This window comes from Sphaerodactylus townsendi, linkage group LG03, assembly GCF_021028975.2.
Source record: "Sphaerodactylus townsendi isolate TG3544 linkage group LG03, MPM_Stown_v2.3, whole genome shotgun sequence".
Lineage (NCBI taxonomy): Eukaryota > Metazoa > Chordata > Lepidosauria > Squamata > Sphaerodactylidae > Sphaerodactylus > Sphaerodactylus townsendi.
The window spans coordinates 147,223,873-147,240,394 of record NC_059427.1 but is presented as its reverse complement, the minus strand read 5'-3'; the positions used below and the strand labels follow the sequence as shown (position 1 = coordinate 147,240,394).

The window sequence follows — 16,522 nt, the reverse complement described above, 5'->3', positions numbered from 1 at the left end:
CCTCAGAGCCGCCCAGGTTGCAGACCCCTGACTGCTAAGCGATAATGTTTGGATGAGGATCTGGGAGTCTGTGAGCAGCCTTATAATGAAATACCTGGAGATTTTGGGGATGGCGCTTGGGGAGGGTGGGGTGGGGTTGCCAGCTCCAGGTTGGAAACTCCTGGAGATCTGGGGTGGAGCTTGGGGAGGACAGGGGCCCCAGTGGGGTGCAGTGCCCTAGAACCCAAAGCATCCATTCTCTCCAGGGAAACTGATGCAGTAGTCTGGAGACGAGCTGTAATTCTAAGGAATTCCCAGGTCCCCCTTGGTGGCTGTCATCCCTACACTACAGCAATCTACACAGCAATCTACACTACACATCCCTACACTACAGCAATCTACACAGCAATCTACACTACACATCCCTACACTACAGCAATCTACACAGCAATCTACACTACACATCCCTACACTACAGCAATCTACACAGCAATCTACACTACATCCCTACACTGCAACAATCTGCCTTTCTACATCCCTACACTTTCCCCAAGCAAATCTACGGCAATCTACACTACACATCCCTACACTACAGCAATCTACACAGCAATCTACACTACACATCCCTACACTACAGCAATCTACACAGCAATCTACACTACACATCCCTACACTACAGCAATCTACACAGCAATCTACACTACACATCCCTACACTACAGCAATCTACACTACACATCCCTACATTACAGCAATCTACACTACACAGGAACTGGATTTTCCTGTGTGGACAAGACAGTCCAGCTTTGAATGACGGCCAGAGCGCCACAACATCATAAATCCAAGTCGGCGCCAACGCCCAGTTCTGTAGCCACTGCACCACACGATCAAGGGCAAACGCCCAGAACCCGGCTCCTATGATTGACAGGACCCCCCGCCCCCCTCCTCCAGCACTGCATTTTCACTTCCAAGAAAAGTAACTTTAGGCAACAGCAACCCTAGATCATAGAGCGACATTTCCTAGCGATCCCCAGGAAATAACAGCCGGGGAGGAGGACTGGGGGATTACATGAAACTGGGACCTTCCTGTTCCCAGCAGCCCCCTGAGCCGAGGACTGAGCGTCTTGCGCTCCCTGCGAGCTTTCTGCCCTACTGGGCAGAGGCATGAGGGCCGCACGATCAAGACCAAATCAGAGAGGATCTCTTGCTCCCTTCTGCAAGTGAGTTGTTTTCTTCTTCTTTTAATCGAGAGATCTGCGGGGGTGGAAGGGAGAGGGAAAGCGTCGCCTGCGGGGCTGTCGTTTGCAAGCCGGATTGCCGCGTGGGGGAAAAGGAACGTCCGGAGACAATCCGGAGTCAGCTCATCCCCATTCCCCCTCCCAGCGATTTAAACGTTGCATTGCTAGCGATTGTTGTTGCATTGCTAGCGATTTAAAGGTTGCATTGCTAGCGATTGTTGTTGCATTGCTAGCGATTTAAAGGTTGCATTGCTAGCGATTGTTGTTGCATTGCTAGCGATTTAAAGGTTGCATTGCTAGCGATTGTTGTTGCATTGCTAGCGATTGTTGTTGCATTGCTAGCGATTTAAATGTTGCATTGCCCAGCCGGGTGCAATGCAAAGAACTGCGATGGCTTGTCGTGGCTCGGGAAATCCCCATCCTGGGAGATGTCCCCACCCCCACCCCACCACCCCCCGCCAGGAATAGTTGTGTCCTTGTTTCTCATCGCCATGTCAACTGGCCGGTTGGTTTTCTATTTTGGGTGCTTGTGGAAAAACTGCCGGGTTTGGGAGGCTGCCTGCAGCTGTTTCGCTTCGGAGGAAAGGGGGGGGGGTTTGCTTCGGATTTCCCCACCACCTGTCTTGTCTTTGCTGCTTGGAATGACATTGCTGTCTTCCCAAGATGTAATACCTCGAAGGCGACAGAGGGAAAAAACTGGTCCTGCAAAGTTGTGATTCCGGGGGTGCTGGAAAGATTCAGGTGGATTCTGCACAGCCTGTTTATAACGAGTTGCAACCGTTATAAATGGGCTGTGCGGAATCCAATTGGATCTTTCCAAAGGTAGCTGGAGCTCTCCCCCACAATGAACCTGGTTCGGCTTCATTGGGAGGACGGGTCACTGTTATAACAAGATTCCACCCACTCCCAGTTCAAAATATACGCATGGCATCTGGGTCGATGACAGGCAGGAAGTTCTTGGTGAAAAGAATGGCCCGTCTTCTATTGCTTTACTGAGCAAAGATTGGAGCCTTCCTCCTAGTCCAGTTATATAGTGGTCCAGTTATATAGCTAACATTGTTTAGTTTCAATTTTGTAACAGATCTCAATGTTGTATCAAACCTCTTTATGGGTTTATGGGCAAATGCCTTAACAGTCCAGGTGCTGGGGAGCAACAGCCGCAGAAGGCCATTGCTTTCACATCTTGCATGTGAGCTCCCAAAAGAGCACCCTGGTGGGCCACCAGCGGTAACAGAAGAGCTGGACTGAATGGACTCTGGTCTGATCAGCGTCTTTCTTATGTTCTTAAGGCCATTGCTTTCACATCTTGCATGTGAGCTCCCAAAGGCACCTGGTGGGCCACTGCAAGTAGCAGAGATCTGGACTAGATGGACTCTGGTCTGATCCAGCTGGCTTGTTCTTATGTTCTTATGGTGTGTTCATTATTCCTTACCTTATTCCTAACCCTTTGGCCACCATACTTACAAAGTTAACCAGAAGCAACCATATATTTTAGGAATAATGCAGGATAATGTGTACAACAAACAGTTGATATATAGCATACACAGTGGCATAGCTCAGAGTCTTCCTTAACTGTTATGCTATACTGTAGCCTTTTTCTTTTCATGAAAATGCCCTGCTGAACGTTTTACATAATTTGTGGAATGATGAAGCTTCCTTCAGCAGATGATCCACTGAAGGTGGGAGATATTTCCTCTTAGGCCAGTGTGTGTGGGTTGCTAGAAAAGGTGAAGCATCTAAGCAAACTTCAGTCTTTGAACTTTCTGTTTTAAAATGTGTGTTTTGTGGGGGTGGGAAAAGGGGCTGGGGTTGGGAGCACACAATAACAGCAAGCATGCATTTTAAAAAAAACCCAACAAGCCTAAACTAATGAAGTTATTATGTAGCTATAGTATATATAGTGTTATTTATTTCTAGTCCACGTTTCTTGCTTAGACTCAAGGCACAGGGGAAACACTGTAATCAAATAGCAGGAGAGTTTTAATAAGCAATGCAACGGGACTGATTATCAAAATTAGAAACAGTTCAGAAAAGGAACAGATGTGATATATATCCAACTGAATTGCAGAAAATGAAATTACAAAAACTGAAAATGAGGCAGGATAATGCATACAACAAACAGTTGACATATAGCATACACAGTGGCATAGCTCAGAGTCTTCCTTAACTGTTATGCCATACTGTAGCCTTTTTCTTTTTGTGAAAATGCCTTGCTGGACGTTTTACATACTTTGTGGAATGATGAAGCTTTTTCTTGCTTGATCAGGCTGGGCATTCATAAGGATGAATGCTTCAGCGAAAATTACACATCTATGGACAGCTAATTTGTTTATTGTATGAAGGAAACTCCCGCGGCCGAATCACTTGGGTGCTGTGTGGTTTCCGGGTTGTATGGCCATGTTCTAGCAGCATTCTCTCCTGGCCCGTTTAGCCTGCATCTGTGGCTGTCATCTTCCAGGGATCTGAAAGATGCCAATACAGATACGAAATATCGAGAGGCGGCTCTTCATACCAGCCAGGCTCCCTACAACACTAAATTGTTTATTATTCCCCTCTGAGAACATGAAATAACAGTGTTAACATCAGAAGAATTTAAAATTAGAAGAAATTAGAAGAAGTTATGCATGAATGGCTGAATGGCAGTGGTCCAGTTGTATGTGAAGACATTGTTTTGATTTCAATTTTGTAACAGATCTGATGTTGTATCAAACCTCTTTATGGGTTTATGGGCAAATGCTGTAACAGTCCAGGTGCTGAGGGCAACAGCCGCCAGAGGCCATTGCTCACATCTTGCATGTGAGCTCCCAAATGCACCTGGTGGGCCACTGCGGTAGCAGAGAGCTGGACTAGATGGACTCTGGTCTGATCCAGCTGGCTTGTTCTTATGTTCTTATAGTGTTCATTATTCCTTACTGAGCCTTTGGCCACCATACTTACCAAAGTTAACCCGTACTATTTTGCAGGAATATTTACAGTCTTGATTTTTTGGCATTTAGGTGGTTCTTTGTAGGGCATCCCACTGAATGCTGTGAATCATCTTATTAGTATTACTGTTGGCAGCCAGAGAAAAGAATTCTTAGTAGTTTGATTGTTGTAGTTGGAATGGGTTAAATCTCATGCATGACATCTGAATAATAAAACAATAGTTTTGATGAAAAGAGTCCACATTGTTCATATGGGCTTAATAATGTGAAAAGGCGTTCCTTCCTGTTTGTGAGATGGTGCGTAGCATCTCTTGGTTTGTTTGTTTTTTGCCTGTGTTATTGAACAGGAATGTGTGCTCAAAAGGTTTTGAACCAAACAGTCAACCAGTGGAACGGTCCTCTGCAGAGATGCTCCAATCGGTTAGAAATCCTTTGTACTTAAAGAGTAATTCTGCACAAGCTGGCACCATTAATGTTGCAGCCCTAACTTGAATTAAAAGGATTGGGATTTAGGGACTTTATGAGATTGCTGGATTTGTGTGACCACGGGCAATTCAGAAGGCTCAGACATTCCCAGCAGAGAGAGAGAAGGGGTGAGTCAGAACAGATTCACTTATGTCCTGCAGAGGGTGCAGGAAACACGCAAGCCAGGACAGATTGACATGTTCTGTCTGGATCAGTACATGGAAACGACTGAGCATAAACAATCCATGCTGAAGCAACAGGGTAAGGTGTAGGCACAATGTGGATTTGGTTCGTTGTTGTGATGAAACTGCTTCCAATATAGTGTCCGTTTGCATGCTATCAGTCCAGTGTACATGAGAAATAGCAGATGCTGGATGTAAAAGCAGGAAGGTATTTTCTAGATGCCACCACTTGTTGAGATTGTTGGTGGGATATGATTAAGTGCAGCAGACTCTGATCCGGAGAACCAGGTTTGATTGCCGCCGCCTCCTCAGAACTCTGTCACCCACGTGGAAGCAGGCAGTGACAAACCAGCTCCTAATGTCAGCTGTGACTTGTGCCTTTCCACCCACACCATTTGTTGTGAGAATGGGTGCAACCCCTCGGTCCATGATGACCTGCAGGCCGAGGCACTTCTTGAGGGCAGGATTTCATTAGCATTAGGATTTCCTTTGCATCACCTGGTTCCTGAGAGTCAAACCCTGAGTCTCGAATGACTGTGCACATGCCTCCCTGAATTTCTCTCTGTCCTGGACAAAGGCCAACCAGACCCTGTAGATGTGGGGACTGGAGAGAAGGCCGTGGATCAAAGAATGAAACATTTGCTTTGTGCGCTGAAGTTCCTTGGTTTTGTTCCCGACATCTCCAGTTAAAAGGATCAGGTGATACAAAATACTTCAGCCTGAGACCTCGGAGAATAGCTGCTCGTCAAATGAGGCAATATGGACCTTGATAGATCCACTGGCTAATTCAGGGTGTCCAACTCTGGCGCTTCAGATGTTCATGGACTACAATTCCCATCAGCCCCTGCTGGCATGGCTAATTGGCCGTGCTAGCAGGGGCTGAAATGGGAGGTATGAATCCATGAGCTCTGAAAGCGCCAGAATGAACACCTATGTACCTCAATGACTAAAGGCTGCTTCTTGTGGCATTTGAAAGAAAGGTTTTGGGGCACAGTTTCTAGATAGCCTTGAGTCCTGGCACGGATTCTGCAAAACTGCTCTGAAATAAATCTGCAGAAATGACTGGCCCAAAGGCACAGTTTAGAAATTCCGAGACATATTGGCAGTGTCAGGGGAAGTGGGTGAAGCACTGCTTTTTTTTAATAAGATGTTTTCCACCTGGTCACCTTCGAGACAGTCTTCCCTACCTACTAATTAGGGGTGATTGCTAACCCCAAAGCCTGGTCTACAGAAATTCAATGGCGCCATGAGGAGAGATGGCAGCCCTTTTTGTCCGTGTGAAGAACCCAATAACATGCAGAATAAGAACTGGAATATTATTATTATTATTACTATTATTATTATTATTATTATTATTATTATTATTATTATTATTATTATTTATTATTTCTCAGTCTTATAGACGCTAACCCGAAGGGGCTCTGAGTGATGAACAACATATATAATAACAGTTACATAATAGACTGTAAATAATTTAAAGTTAAAAATGCAGCAATTAAAGAGCGACTAATAGCAACAATGCCATAGCAATCCCTGTTAAAAACTCTCCCAGAGGAGGGAAAGAGTGGGCCCATAGATGGTAATGGGCCCAAAATGTAGGAGGAGGTGGGGGCACTTATATCAGCGGCTGGACACTCCAAAGGCCCGGTGGAACAACTCCGTCTTGCAGGCCCTGCAGAACTCTGAAGATCCCGCCAGACCCAGGACAGCTGGAGGAAGGGGAGTGTTCCCACAAGGCAGGGAGGCCAAGGGCTGTAAAGGAATCCCTGGCCAGCGTGGAGGCCAGCCGCATCATTGAGGGGCCAGGGACTACCAGCAAATTGGCCTCCGCTGAACGTAGAGGCCTAGTAGGGACATATGGGAATAAGTGTTAGGATATCATACTGGATATGGAGGATTCAGGTCAAATCTGCTATGGAAGCTTATTGGGTGATTTGGGCCAACTGCAACCTAGCCCACCTCACAAAGGCTAAAATGGAGAAGCTGTGGCATGAGGCGGCATTGTTAGCATGAGGAGCATTTTGGCTCCCCTATTCAGGAGAGGAGGTGGGGTATAAGAATTAAAAACAGGTGTCCAGCCTTGTCCTTAGAAGGCTGTGAAGGGTCTTGGATGCTATTATATTGTACTGCATTCGAATGGGAATCTCTTTGCCTCTGGTTTATTGTAGTGAGGTCAAAAATGCCATCTGCCTGTATCACTAGACTAGAGACAATGGAGAATGTCCCACGACTGCAGGAGCGAGAAGCGGCCCTTGTCAAAACTCTCCCTCTCTTCTGCACAGTGAATTAGTCGAGTAATTCAGACAGAATATGGATTATTTAAAAGCTCCAGATGTCCCATAATGAAAACTGGGCATTTATTGATTGATTTTTATTTATTTTTATTCGATTTGGTAAAGCGCCCTACCCCCAAAGGGCTCAGGGCGGTGCACAACAAACAACGATACAATAAAATAACAACAATACAATAAAAAAGAGCAGCAGTGGCGTAAAAAAACAACAATACAATAAAAAAGAGCAGCAGTGGCGTAGTGGCTAAGAGCAGGTGCACTCTGATCTGGAGGAACCGGGTTTGATTCCCAGCTCTGCCGCCTGAGCTGTGGAGGCTATCTGGGGAATTCAGATTAGCCTACCCCTCCCACTTCATCAACTGGGTGACAGGCTAGTAGAAGTTCTTGAGACTCTCTCAGCCCACCCACCTCACAGGGTGTTTGTTGTGAGGAGGGAAGGCCAAGGCGATTGTCAGCCCCTTTGAGTCTCCTACAGGAGAGAAAGGGGGGATATAAATCCAAACTCCTCTTCTTCTTCTTCTAAAACAAATGTGCAGAGCGTTCTACAGGAAGGCAGATTTGCAATTAGGGCGTTGAGACCCCGTGCAGTTAAGAAAAATGGGATATAAATCTAAACTGTTTTCTTCTTCCGTCAAGACAGTCTTAAATATCATTAGGGTTTGCCTTTTATTTTTTGCTCGGGTCCAGTAATAAATGTCTGCTTCCCAGAAGAGAAGATAAATGGTTTCGCTGGCCAAAGCAGACTGCAGGAGAGAAACTAGTGAAGGCTGCCCGTTGGAAAGGCACATTACTTTTGTTTCAAATAATATCCTATCTTTATACATAGGGGGTTTTTTTGTAGCTATAACATTACACAGGAATAGGACCTCAGAGACGTTCCAAAACGCTCCTACTTTAAAACGTGCTTTTTGAATGACAGGAAATGCTCCTACTTTGATGATAGATAGATATTTATTATTACGGCCTTTTGGCCAGCCAATAGTTTAAAATCAGAGTACATGTGATTCCATAGCACTCCACTTATACAAAAATATAATATAAATTAAAATCCATTGTAAAATCTATTAATAAATAACATTATCTTCAGACATTATTACAGTCACTCGAATTCACACAGTCTTGACTCTTTGTTTTAATAAGGAACTACGCTTGTTGTGCACCAATATACAAAATTTACCTACCTTCCTACTTTAAAATATGCTTTTTTAATGACAGGTGACATTTTCAATGTTATGGATTCTGCAAGTTCCTGTAACAACAGTTGCTGTGAGGGGCTTGGGGTGGGCTTAAAAATTGTATCCCCCCCTCTTCTTTCTCATTCACTCACATACATACATAGCATCCTCTTCTTGGTGAAACTTGTCCCTTACCAAAAGAAATTTCTTCTTTTCTGACATTGCCTGAAGTTAGAATTGCCAACTCTGGGTTGGGAAACTCCGGGGGATCTGGGGTGGGGGATGGTTAGAACCTCTGGGGCAGAGGTCTTCAAACTATGGCCCTCCAGATGTTCATGGACTACAATTCCCATCAGCCTCTGCCAGCATGGCGAAGTGGCAGGGCTGATGGGAGTGGCCGGACCCTGAACATCTGGAGGGGCCCTATGGACTGAACCCCTCTGAGAGGTGAGGAAGAGGAGGAGCCTCAGCTACTATCATGCCATAACATCCACTCACCAAAGCAGCCATTCTCCAGGGCAGGGGTCTGCAACCTGCGGCTCTCCAGATGTTCATGGACTACAAATCCCATCAGCCCCTGCCAATTGGCCATGCTGGCAGGGGCTGATGGGAATTTTAGTCCATGAACATCTGGAGAGCCGCAGGTTGCAGACCCCTGCTCCAGGGCAACTGCTCTCTGTAGGCTGTAGTTCTCTCATACTTCTGGGAGAGCTCCAGGCCTTATATAGATCTTGGCAACCCTGCGTGGGGAATAGTGGAATCTCCAGCCCCAAGGATCTTTGAAGTTCAGGTTAGATGAGCTCTTTGTTTGAATTAGCTCGTTGACCCGATGGAGTTTTATCACATTGAGTTAAGGTTAGTTTTTGTTTTTAATTCAAAAGACTTGGTCCTTAGGTCTCTGGAGGGGCTAACAAAAGTGAAATTGATTTTCTGCGCTGACGGGTCCCCCTGGACACTGGTGGGCAACAGGTGGTGGGATTGGCATCTCCAGGTTGCAAAGATCAAGGAGATTTGGAGGTGGAGCCTAAGGAAGACAGGGACCACAATGGGGCGTATTGCCACAGAGTCCACCATCCAATTCATCCATTTTCTTAAGGGCAGTCTCACCAACCCAGTTCAGTGGTGGCGAACCTATGGCACGGGTGCCAGAGGTGGCACTCAGAGCCCTCTCTGTTGGCAAGTGCAGAGTGCCCCCCCCCCACACACACACACACATCTAGGCTGGCCTCGGCCACTGGGCTTGATTATTAGCATTAAATCTAAGACCTAGTTTTCAGGAAGCAGTGTAGGTAACCCTGTTAAGCGCTGTTTACCCCACTGATTTTCATGCGTTGAACTAAAGTGCGATCCTTTACCTGAGAGTACGCTCGGTTGCTGACAATGGGGCTTGCTCCTGAGGGTCGTGATTAACCCGTTGGAAGAGTGGCACGGATTGCTTCAAAGCAAAGCTACTGATGACCACCAAGTTTACTCCCGAGTAACACACACCTCGGAGCCAACCATTTTTTCTAAACTAAAAACCTCAGTATTCGGGTTAAATGGCCGTGTTGGCACTTTGTGATAAATAAGTGGGTTTTGGGTTGCAATTTGCGCACTCGGTCTTCAAAAGGTTCGCCATCACTGCTGTAGTTGAAGGACCAGACGCGTAGCGGCAATGGGGACAACCGGGGCGGCTTGTCCCGGGCACCACCATCGCTATCACGTGGCAGGGGTGTGGCGTGGCGGGGGCAGGAGGGGGCGCGCAGTTCCCCCTCTCCTCATCACTGTGAAGGACAGATGTAATTCCAGGGGATCTCCAGACTGGCATCACTCCGTAAAACTATAAATTTACAGGAAACCAAATAAATAGCAGTAGACATATTGAATGATGGAGAGGAACCAAAGCAAAAGCAGCAGGATTTGTTTGAATAGGTTTTGGGAGACTCCGGTTCAAATCCACAGTCTGCCTACATGTCGTCCACTGAGGGAACAACAGCTATCCACTTTCTTCTCAGCTTCAGAGGGTGGTTGTGAGGGGAAAATCCCACTTCATTAGCACAAACCTCTTGTCCTAAGCCTTTTTTAGATGTGGTAGACCCCTGAGCCTATGTTGTCCGTGAAATATAAAACACGGTAGCGGATCCTCACACGGTATCAAAAGGGTAGCAATGTTCCATTAGGAGGGCTGGATTTAAAATACTTTAGGCCAGTGATGGCGAACTTTTTTGAGACCGAGTGCCCAAATTGCAACCCAAAACCCACTTATTTATCGCAAAGTGCCAACACGGCAATTTAACCTGAATACTGAGGTTTTAGTTTAGAAAAAATGGTTGGCTCTGAGGCGTGCGTTACTCGGGAGTAAGCTTGGTGGTAGTCGGTGAGTTTGCTTTGAAGCAACCGTGCAACGCTTCCAACGGGTGAATCACGACCCTAGGAGGGTTTACTCAGAAGCAAGCCCAATTGCCAGCAACCAAGCTTACTCCCAGGTAAAGGATCGTGCTTTAGTTCTTCACATGAAAATCAGTGGGGTTTAACAGCGCTTAACAGGGTTACCGACACTGCTTTCCCCAAACTAGGTCTTCGGTTTAATGCTAAAAATCGAGCCCAGCGGTCCAGGCCAGCCTAGATGTGTGTGGGGGCACTCTGTTTGCGTGTGCCCACAGAGAGGGCTCTGAGTGCCACCTCTGGCACCCATGCCATAGGTTCGCCACCACTGCTTTAGGCTATCCACCTGTTCTGGACCACGACAACCATGCTGTACATTCTATTAGTGGGATATAAATTGATCTGAGCATATCTTGCAAGCTATTGGCTAGTAGTAAAGGGTGCCTCTGAACACGGGCAGCTTGAATAAGTGATCACCACCGTGTAACTTTCACCCGTTTAGGATTACAGGGCAGGATTTTCAGATTTAAGAAGGCCGCGTTTAAGCCTTGAGCCCTGTTCTCTGTATAGACATTACCCCCTGTTAGAGAGGGACTGTGGATGAACAGGGTAAGGCAAGACACGTGAGGTTGGCATCAGAAATAGGAAAGCATGGTACCTGGGGGAGGGGGGGGGAGAAGCGTTGAGACCTCAGAATACAGTGTCTTCTGGTTCTCTAATCTCATTGTATAACCTGTCACTGACTCCACCTGCGCTTCCCAACGTCTCAAATTTCAGCTCCTGTCAGCCATAAGATTCCAGCTGGTCAAGGTTTCCTACAATGGAGTGTGAAGACCCAGATATCGTGGAGATCCATGACTCGGACGATGGAGAGATCGTGAGGCAAGTTTACGTAGGTGAGAGTCTTGGTCCCACTGGGATGGCCTTGCTTGGATCCTTCGATGGACCTTTCCACGCCCTTGGGTCGTGAGGTCCTCTGCTTTGAACAATTAATATTTCCAGAAGCTTCCGGGTCATGACTATGAGTATGCAAAAAAAAAAAAATTTGGATATCCTGGACCTGAAATTTTTCAGGATTCCCAAATTTCCCCTGATTTCCATACTGGTATTTATTTTTGCTGGAGAATTTTCAGTAATCTGAAAAAAATCAACTCCATTATACCCTAAGGAAAATCTTCCTGGCCTTGCAGTATTGCAGTTTACCACTGGCAGAATCGGCCCTTTAAGCTCCTGAGAGGCACAGAACAAAGGCAACTTGCAACTTCAAGTCAAGGATAGGGAGAAGGAGGCCCCAAAACACCTTGAACTAATCAAAAGTGCTGAATATTTTAAGAAGAAGAGTTGGATTTATATCCCCCCCCTTTCTCTCCTGTAGGAGACTCAAAGGGGCTTACAAACTCCTTTCCCTTCCCCCCTCACAACAAACTCTCTGTGAGGTGGGTGGGGCTGACAGAGCTCCGAAGAACTGTGACTAGCCCCAGGTCACCCAGCTGACATGTGTTGCAGTGCATAAGCTAATCTGGTTCACCAGATAAGCTTCCACAGCTCAGGCGGCAAAGCAGGGAATCAAACCCGGTTCCTCCAGATTAGAGTACATCTGCTCTTAACTACTACGCCACTGCTGCTCCTTAAAGATTTTTCAGGACCATTTTTTGTTTGGGGGTTTCCTGGGAATATGTGGGGGGCACTAAAAATACCACTGAGGTGGGTTTTTTGAGTATATGTTCAGCTTGGTTTTAGCCAAATGCATGCCCCTATCCATCATCATAGGTAGAATCGAACAAGCTATCCTGCACATTTTCAGGTCAACTTGTCTTATAAGGACCATAGTTTGTTGTTGAGCCACAGTTGCTAGAAAGGGTACTGTGAATTTTTCACAGAAAAGGAGAGAAATGTTCATTTTGCATCAAGTCTGTAGGTACAGAAGTTAGCCTGAGCATGTGCACAGGTGAAAGAAACTTGTGTTTCTTACCGGTGGTGTCTTTCTAGGGCAGCTCAAAGCATTTCAGTAACTTTCTTACTACAAGGCTTATTTCCACCCCTGAGTACAACCAAACAGTGCAGCCCTCATTACATTCTCCCCCTTCCCATTTTTGCGAGGGTTGAACAATGTTCGGATTGTGAGAATATTCTTAATGTACATGCCAGAATTCACTCTCTGCTAAAGTGAGATGAGGCATATCACTAGATACGTATGTACCAGTGATGGCGAACCTTTTCGAGACCGAGTGCCCAAATTGCAACCCAAAACCCACTTATTTGTCGCAAAGTGCCAACACGGCAATTTAACCTGAATACTGAGGTTTTCGTTTAGAAAAACCGGTTGGCTCCGAGGCATGCGTTACTAAGGAGTAAGCTTGGTGGTAGTCGGTGGCTTTGCTTTGAAGCAACTGTGCAACTCTTCCAACAGGTGAATCACAACTCTAGGAGGGTTTAATCAGAAGCAAACCCCATTGTCAGCAACCAAGCTTACTCCCAGATAAAGGATCGTGCTTTAGTTCAGCGCATGAAAATCAGTACTTAACAGGGTTACCTACACTGCTACGAAGCTAGGTTTTAGGTTTAATGCTAATAATCGAGCCCAGTGGCCCAGGCAAGCCTAGATGTGTGGGGAGGGGCACTCTGCGTGTGCCCACAGAGAGGGCTCTGAGTGCCACCTCTGGCACCCATGCCATAGGTTCGCCACCACTGGTATATACTGTCACTGATTCCCCACAAACAAACAACCCCAAGCATTCTGGAATGGAGGTTCAACCAGGGGTTCAATCATGAAATATACATTGAACAATCATATACCCAGTTTCAAGAGGTGTTACCAATTGGACAATGAAAAGCACAAGGGGCTGAATTAAACCAAACTCACTTTGACCCATTATGCAACCTTGTAAAAGTATTATGGAAAAATAGAAACTATTTCTTGGATCCTATTTACTTTTTCTGCCTTGACTTAGGTGGCCCAGGCTAGCCTGATCTCATCAGATCTCAGAAGCTGAGCAGCCCTGGTTAGTAACTGAACGGGAGACCACCAAGGAATGCCAGGGTTGTTGTGCAGAGGCCGGCAATGACAAACTACTGGTTAATCTCCTGCCTTGAATACCCTACAGCAGTGATGGCGAACCTTTTCGAGGACCGAGTGCCCAAAGTGCAACCCAAAGGCCACTTATTTGCTCATAGCAAAGTGCCAACACGGCCATTTAACCTGCCTGAATACTGAGGTTTTAGTTTAGAAAAAACCAATGCAGTTGGCTCCGAGGCGTGCATTACTCAGGAGTAAGCTTGGTGGTGGTTGGTGGCTTTGCTTTGAAGCAGCCGTTAGCAACTCTTCCAACAGCTGGGTGAATCACAACCCACAGGAGGGGTTAGCTCAGAAGCAAGCCCCATTACCAGCAACCGAGGCTTACTCCCAGGAAAAGGATCGCGCTTTAGTTCTTTGCATGAAAATCTGGTGGGGTTTAACAGTGCTTAACAGAAGTTACTTACACTGCTTCCTACAAACTGAGTCTTAGGTTTAATGCTTTAATAATCGAGCCCAGCTGCTCAGGCCGACCCCTAGATATGTGTGTGTATTATTATTATTTGAACGTTCCCCCCCCCCCCCATGATGAACTCTCCTGCTTGCTGGCGTGCCTTGCACAGAAAGAAAAACCGGTGCCACCTCTAACCCGATGCCATGGGATTGCATACCACTGCCCTACATGAGTAGCCATAAGTCAGCACAATTTTTCAGCACTTTACACACACACACTTACCTGTTGTGTTTGTTGTAGGCGTTTTTATTCACAGAAGGAGGGGTGGGTAAAGTTTATCCACTCTCATTGTACCACCTTTGATCTACATCAGGGGTAGGGAACCTGCGGCTCTCCAGATGTTCAGGAACTACAATTCCCATCAGCCCTGACAGAGGCTGATGGGAATTGTAGTTCCTGAACATCTGGAGAGCCGCAGGTTCCCTACCCCTGATCTACATGTTTCTTGGGAGTCCCCTGACCCATCACATCCCAACTGACTTCTGTCAGCCCCAACAAGTGGCTTTCAAGGCAAGTGAGAAACAGAGGTGGTTCGCCAATGCCTTCCTCTGCAGTCTTCTTGAGAAGTCTCACTTCCAAGTGCTGACTCTACTTAGCTTTCAAGATCTGATGGGATCGGCTTAGACCAGTGATGGCGAACCTTTTCGAGACCGAGTGACCAAACTGCAACCCAAAACCCACTTATTTATCGCAAAGTGCCAACACGGCCATTTAACCTGAATACTGAGGTTTTAGTTTAGAAAAAACAGGTGGCTCTGAGGCATGCGTTACTCGGGAGTAAGCTTGGTGGTAGTCGGTGGCTTTGCTTTGAAGCAACCGTGCAGCTCTTTGAATGGGTGAATCACGACCCTAGGAGGGTTTATTCAGAAGCAAGCCCCATTGCCAGCAACCGAGCTTACTCCCAGATAAAGGATCGCACTTTAGTTCTTCGCATGAAAATCAGTGGGGTTTAACAGTGCTTAACAGGGTTACCTACACTGCTTCCCCAAAACATGGGCTCATTCCGCACATGCAGAATAATGCATTTTCAAACTGCTTTCAGTGCTCTTTGAAGCTGTACGGAATAGCAAAATCCACTTGCAAACAGTTGTGAAAGTGGTTTGAAAACACATTATTTTGCATGTGCAGAAGGGGCCTAGGTCTTAGGTTTAATGCGGCCCAGGCCAGCCTAGATGTGTGGGGGGGGGGACTCTGTTTGCACGTGCCCACAGAGAGGGCTCTGAGTGCCACCTCTGGCACCCGTGCCATAGGTTCGCCACCACTGGCTTAGACCATGCAGCAGTTGCGAAGTGATTAAGAGTAGGTGCACTCTAATCTGGAGAACCGGGTTTGATTCCCCGTTCTGCCACTTGAGCTATGGAGGTTTATCTGGGGGACTGGATTAGCCTGTGCACTCCAACACACGCCAGCTGGGTGACCTTGGGCTAGTCACAGTTCTTTGGAGCTCTCTCAGCCCCACCTACTTCACAGGATGTTTGTTGTGGGTGGGGCGAAGGGAAAGGAGATTGAGTCTCCTACAGGAGAGAAAGAGGGGTATAAATCCAAACTATTTTTCTTCTTCTTCCCCTTACTGATCCACAGGGGCACAGGATTCAGAGAACTGGAGAGAGAGGAAGGAGGCACGAAAGCTGTCAATGATGCAGTGCAGCCCTGATCTGGTTGTATAGGACCCAAGTCTATGTATATTAGCACAAGGAATGCAGGTTATATATTCAGCTGTTGGTACAGAATATGAGCCCTGGATGAAATTTTGTTTTTTAGTACAGGGTTTAAGCTGAGTGGGACTTCTTTGTGAAAACTGCGAATGATATTCTTCTGGCTTGTAGGTCTTTTTTATTATCTGTGGCTGAACACGGGTCTCTTCCTCCCTTACAGCTGATAGAGATGTAGTGAGTGAAGGAGAAGATTTCCTGGAGCATGAGCTCAGGCAGCCCAGCTGGAAGGGAGGGTCGCAACAGGATGGGTCCGAAGTGGAACAGCAACAGAGCCCACTGCCACCCGGTAGTTATGACGACAGCGAAGTGGCCGTCGCGACCACAGTGGTCCCGCGTTCCGGCAAGCAGCGCCCGTTCATCTGCAACGAGTGCGGCAAGAGCTTCAGTCACTGGTCGAAACTTCTGCGGCATCAGCGCACGCACACCGGAGAGCGCCCCAGCACCTGCTCCGACTGCGGCAAGAGCTTCTCTCAGAACTCGCACCTGGTGCAGCACCGGCGCACCCACACGGGTGAAAAGCCCTACGTGTGCCGCGACTGCGGCAAGAGCTTCAGCTGGAGCTCCAGCCTGATCCAGCACCAAAACATCCACCACGGAAGAACGGCCATTACACCTCACCGGGGACTGTGGCCGCAGCTGCACTCAGAGCAAGAACCTAGCTAA

At 46.9% G+C, this 16,522-nt stretch overlaps 1 protein-coding gene across 1 annotated transcript; it reads left to right on the top strand.

The window, feature by feature from the left end:
• The first annotated feature begins 1,147 nt into the window (after positions 1–1,147).
• LOC125427908 (zinc finger protein 787-like) lies at positions 1,148–16,522 on the top strand. The gene is made up of 3 exons (XM_048487474.1): positions 1,148–1,198; positions 11,395–11,513; positions 16,020–16,522. The coding sequence occupies exons 2-3, from the start codon at positions 11,438–11,440 to the stop codon at positions 16,520–16,522; spliced, it is 579 nt and encodes a 192-aa protein (XP_048343431.1). The 5' UTR covers positions 1,148–1,198; positions 11,395–11,437.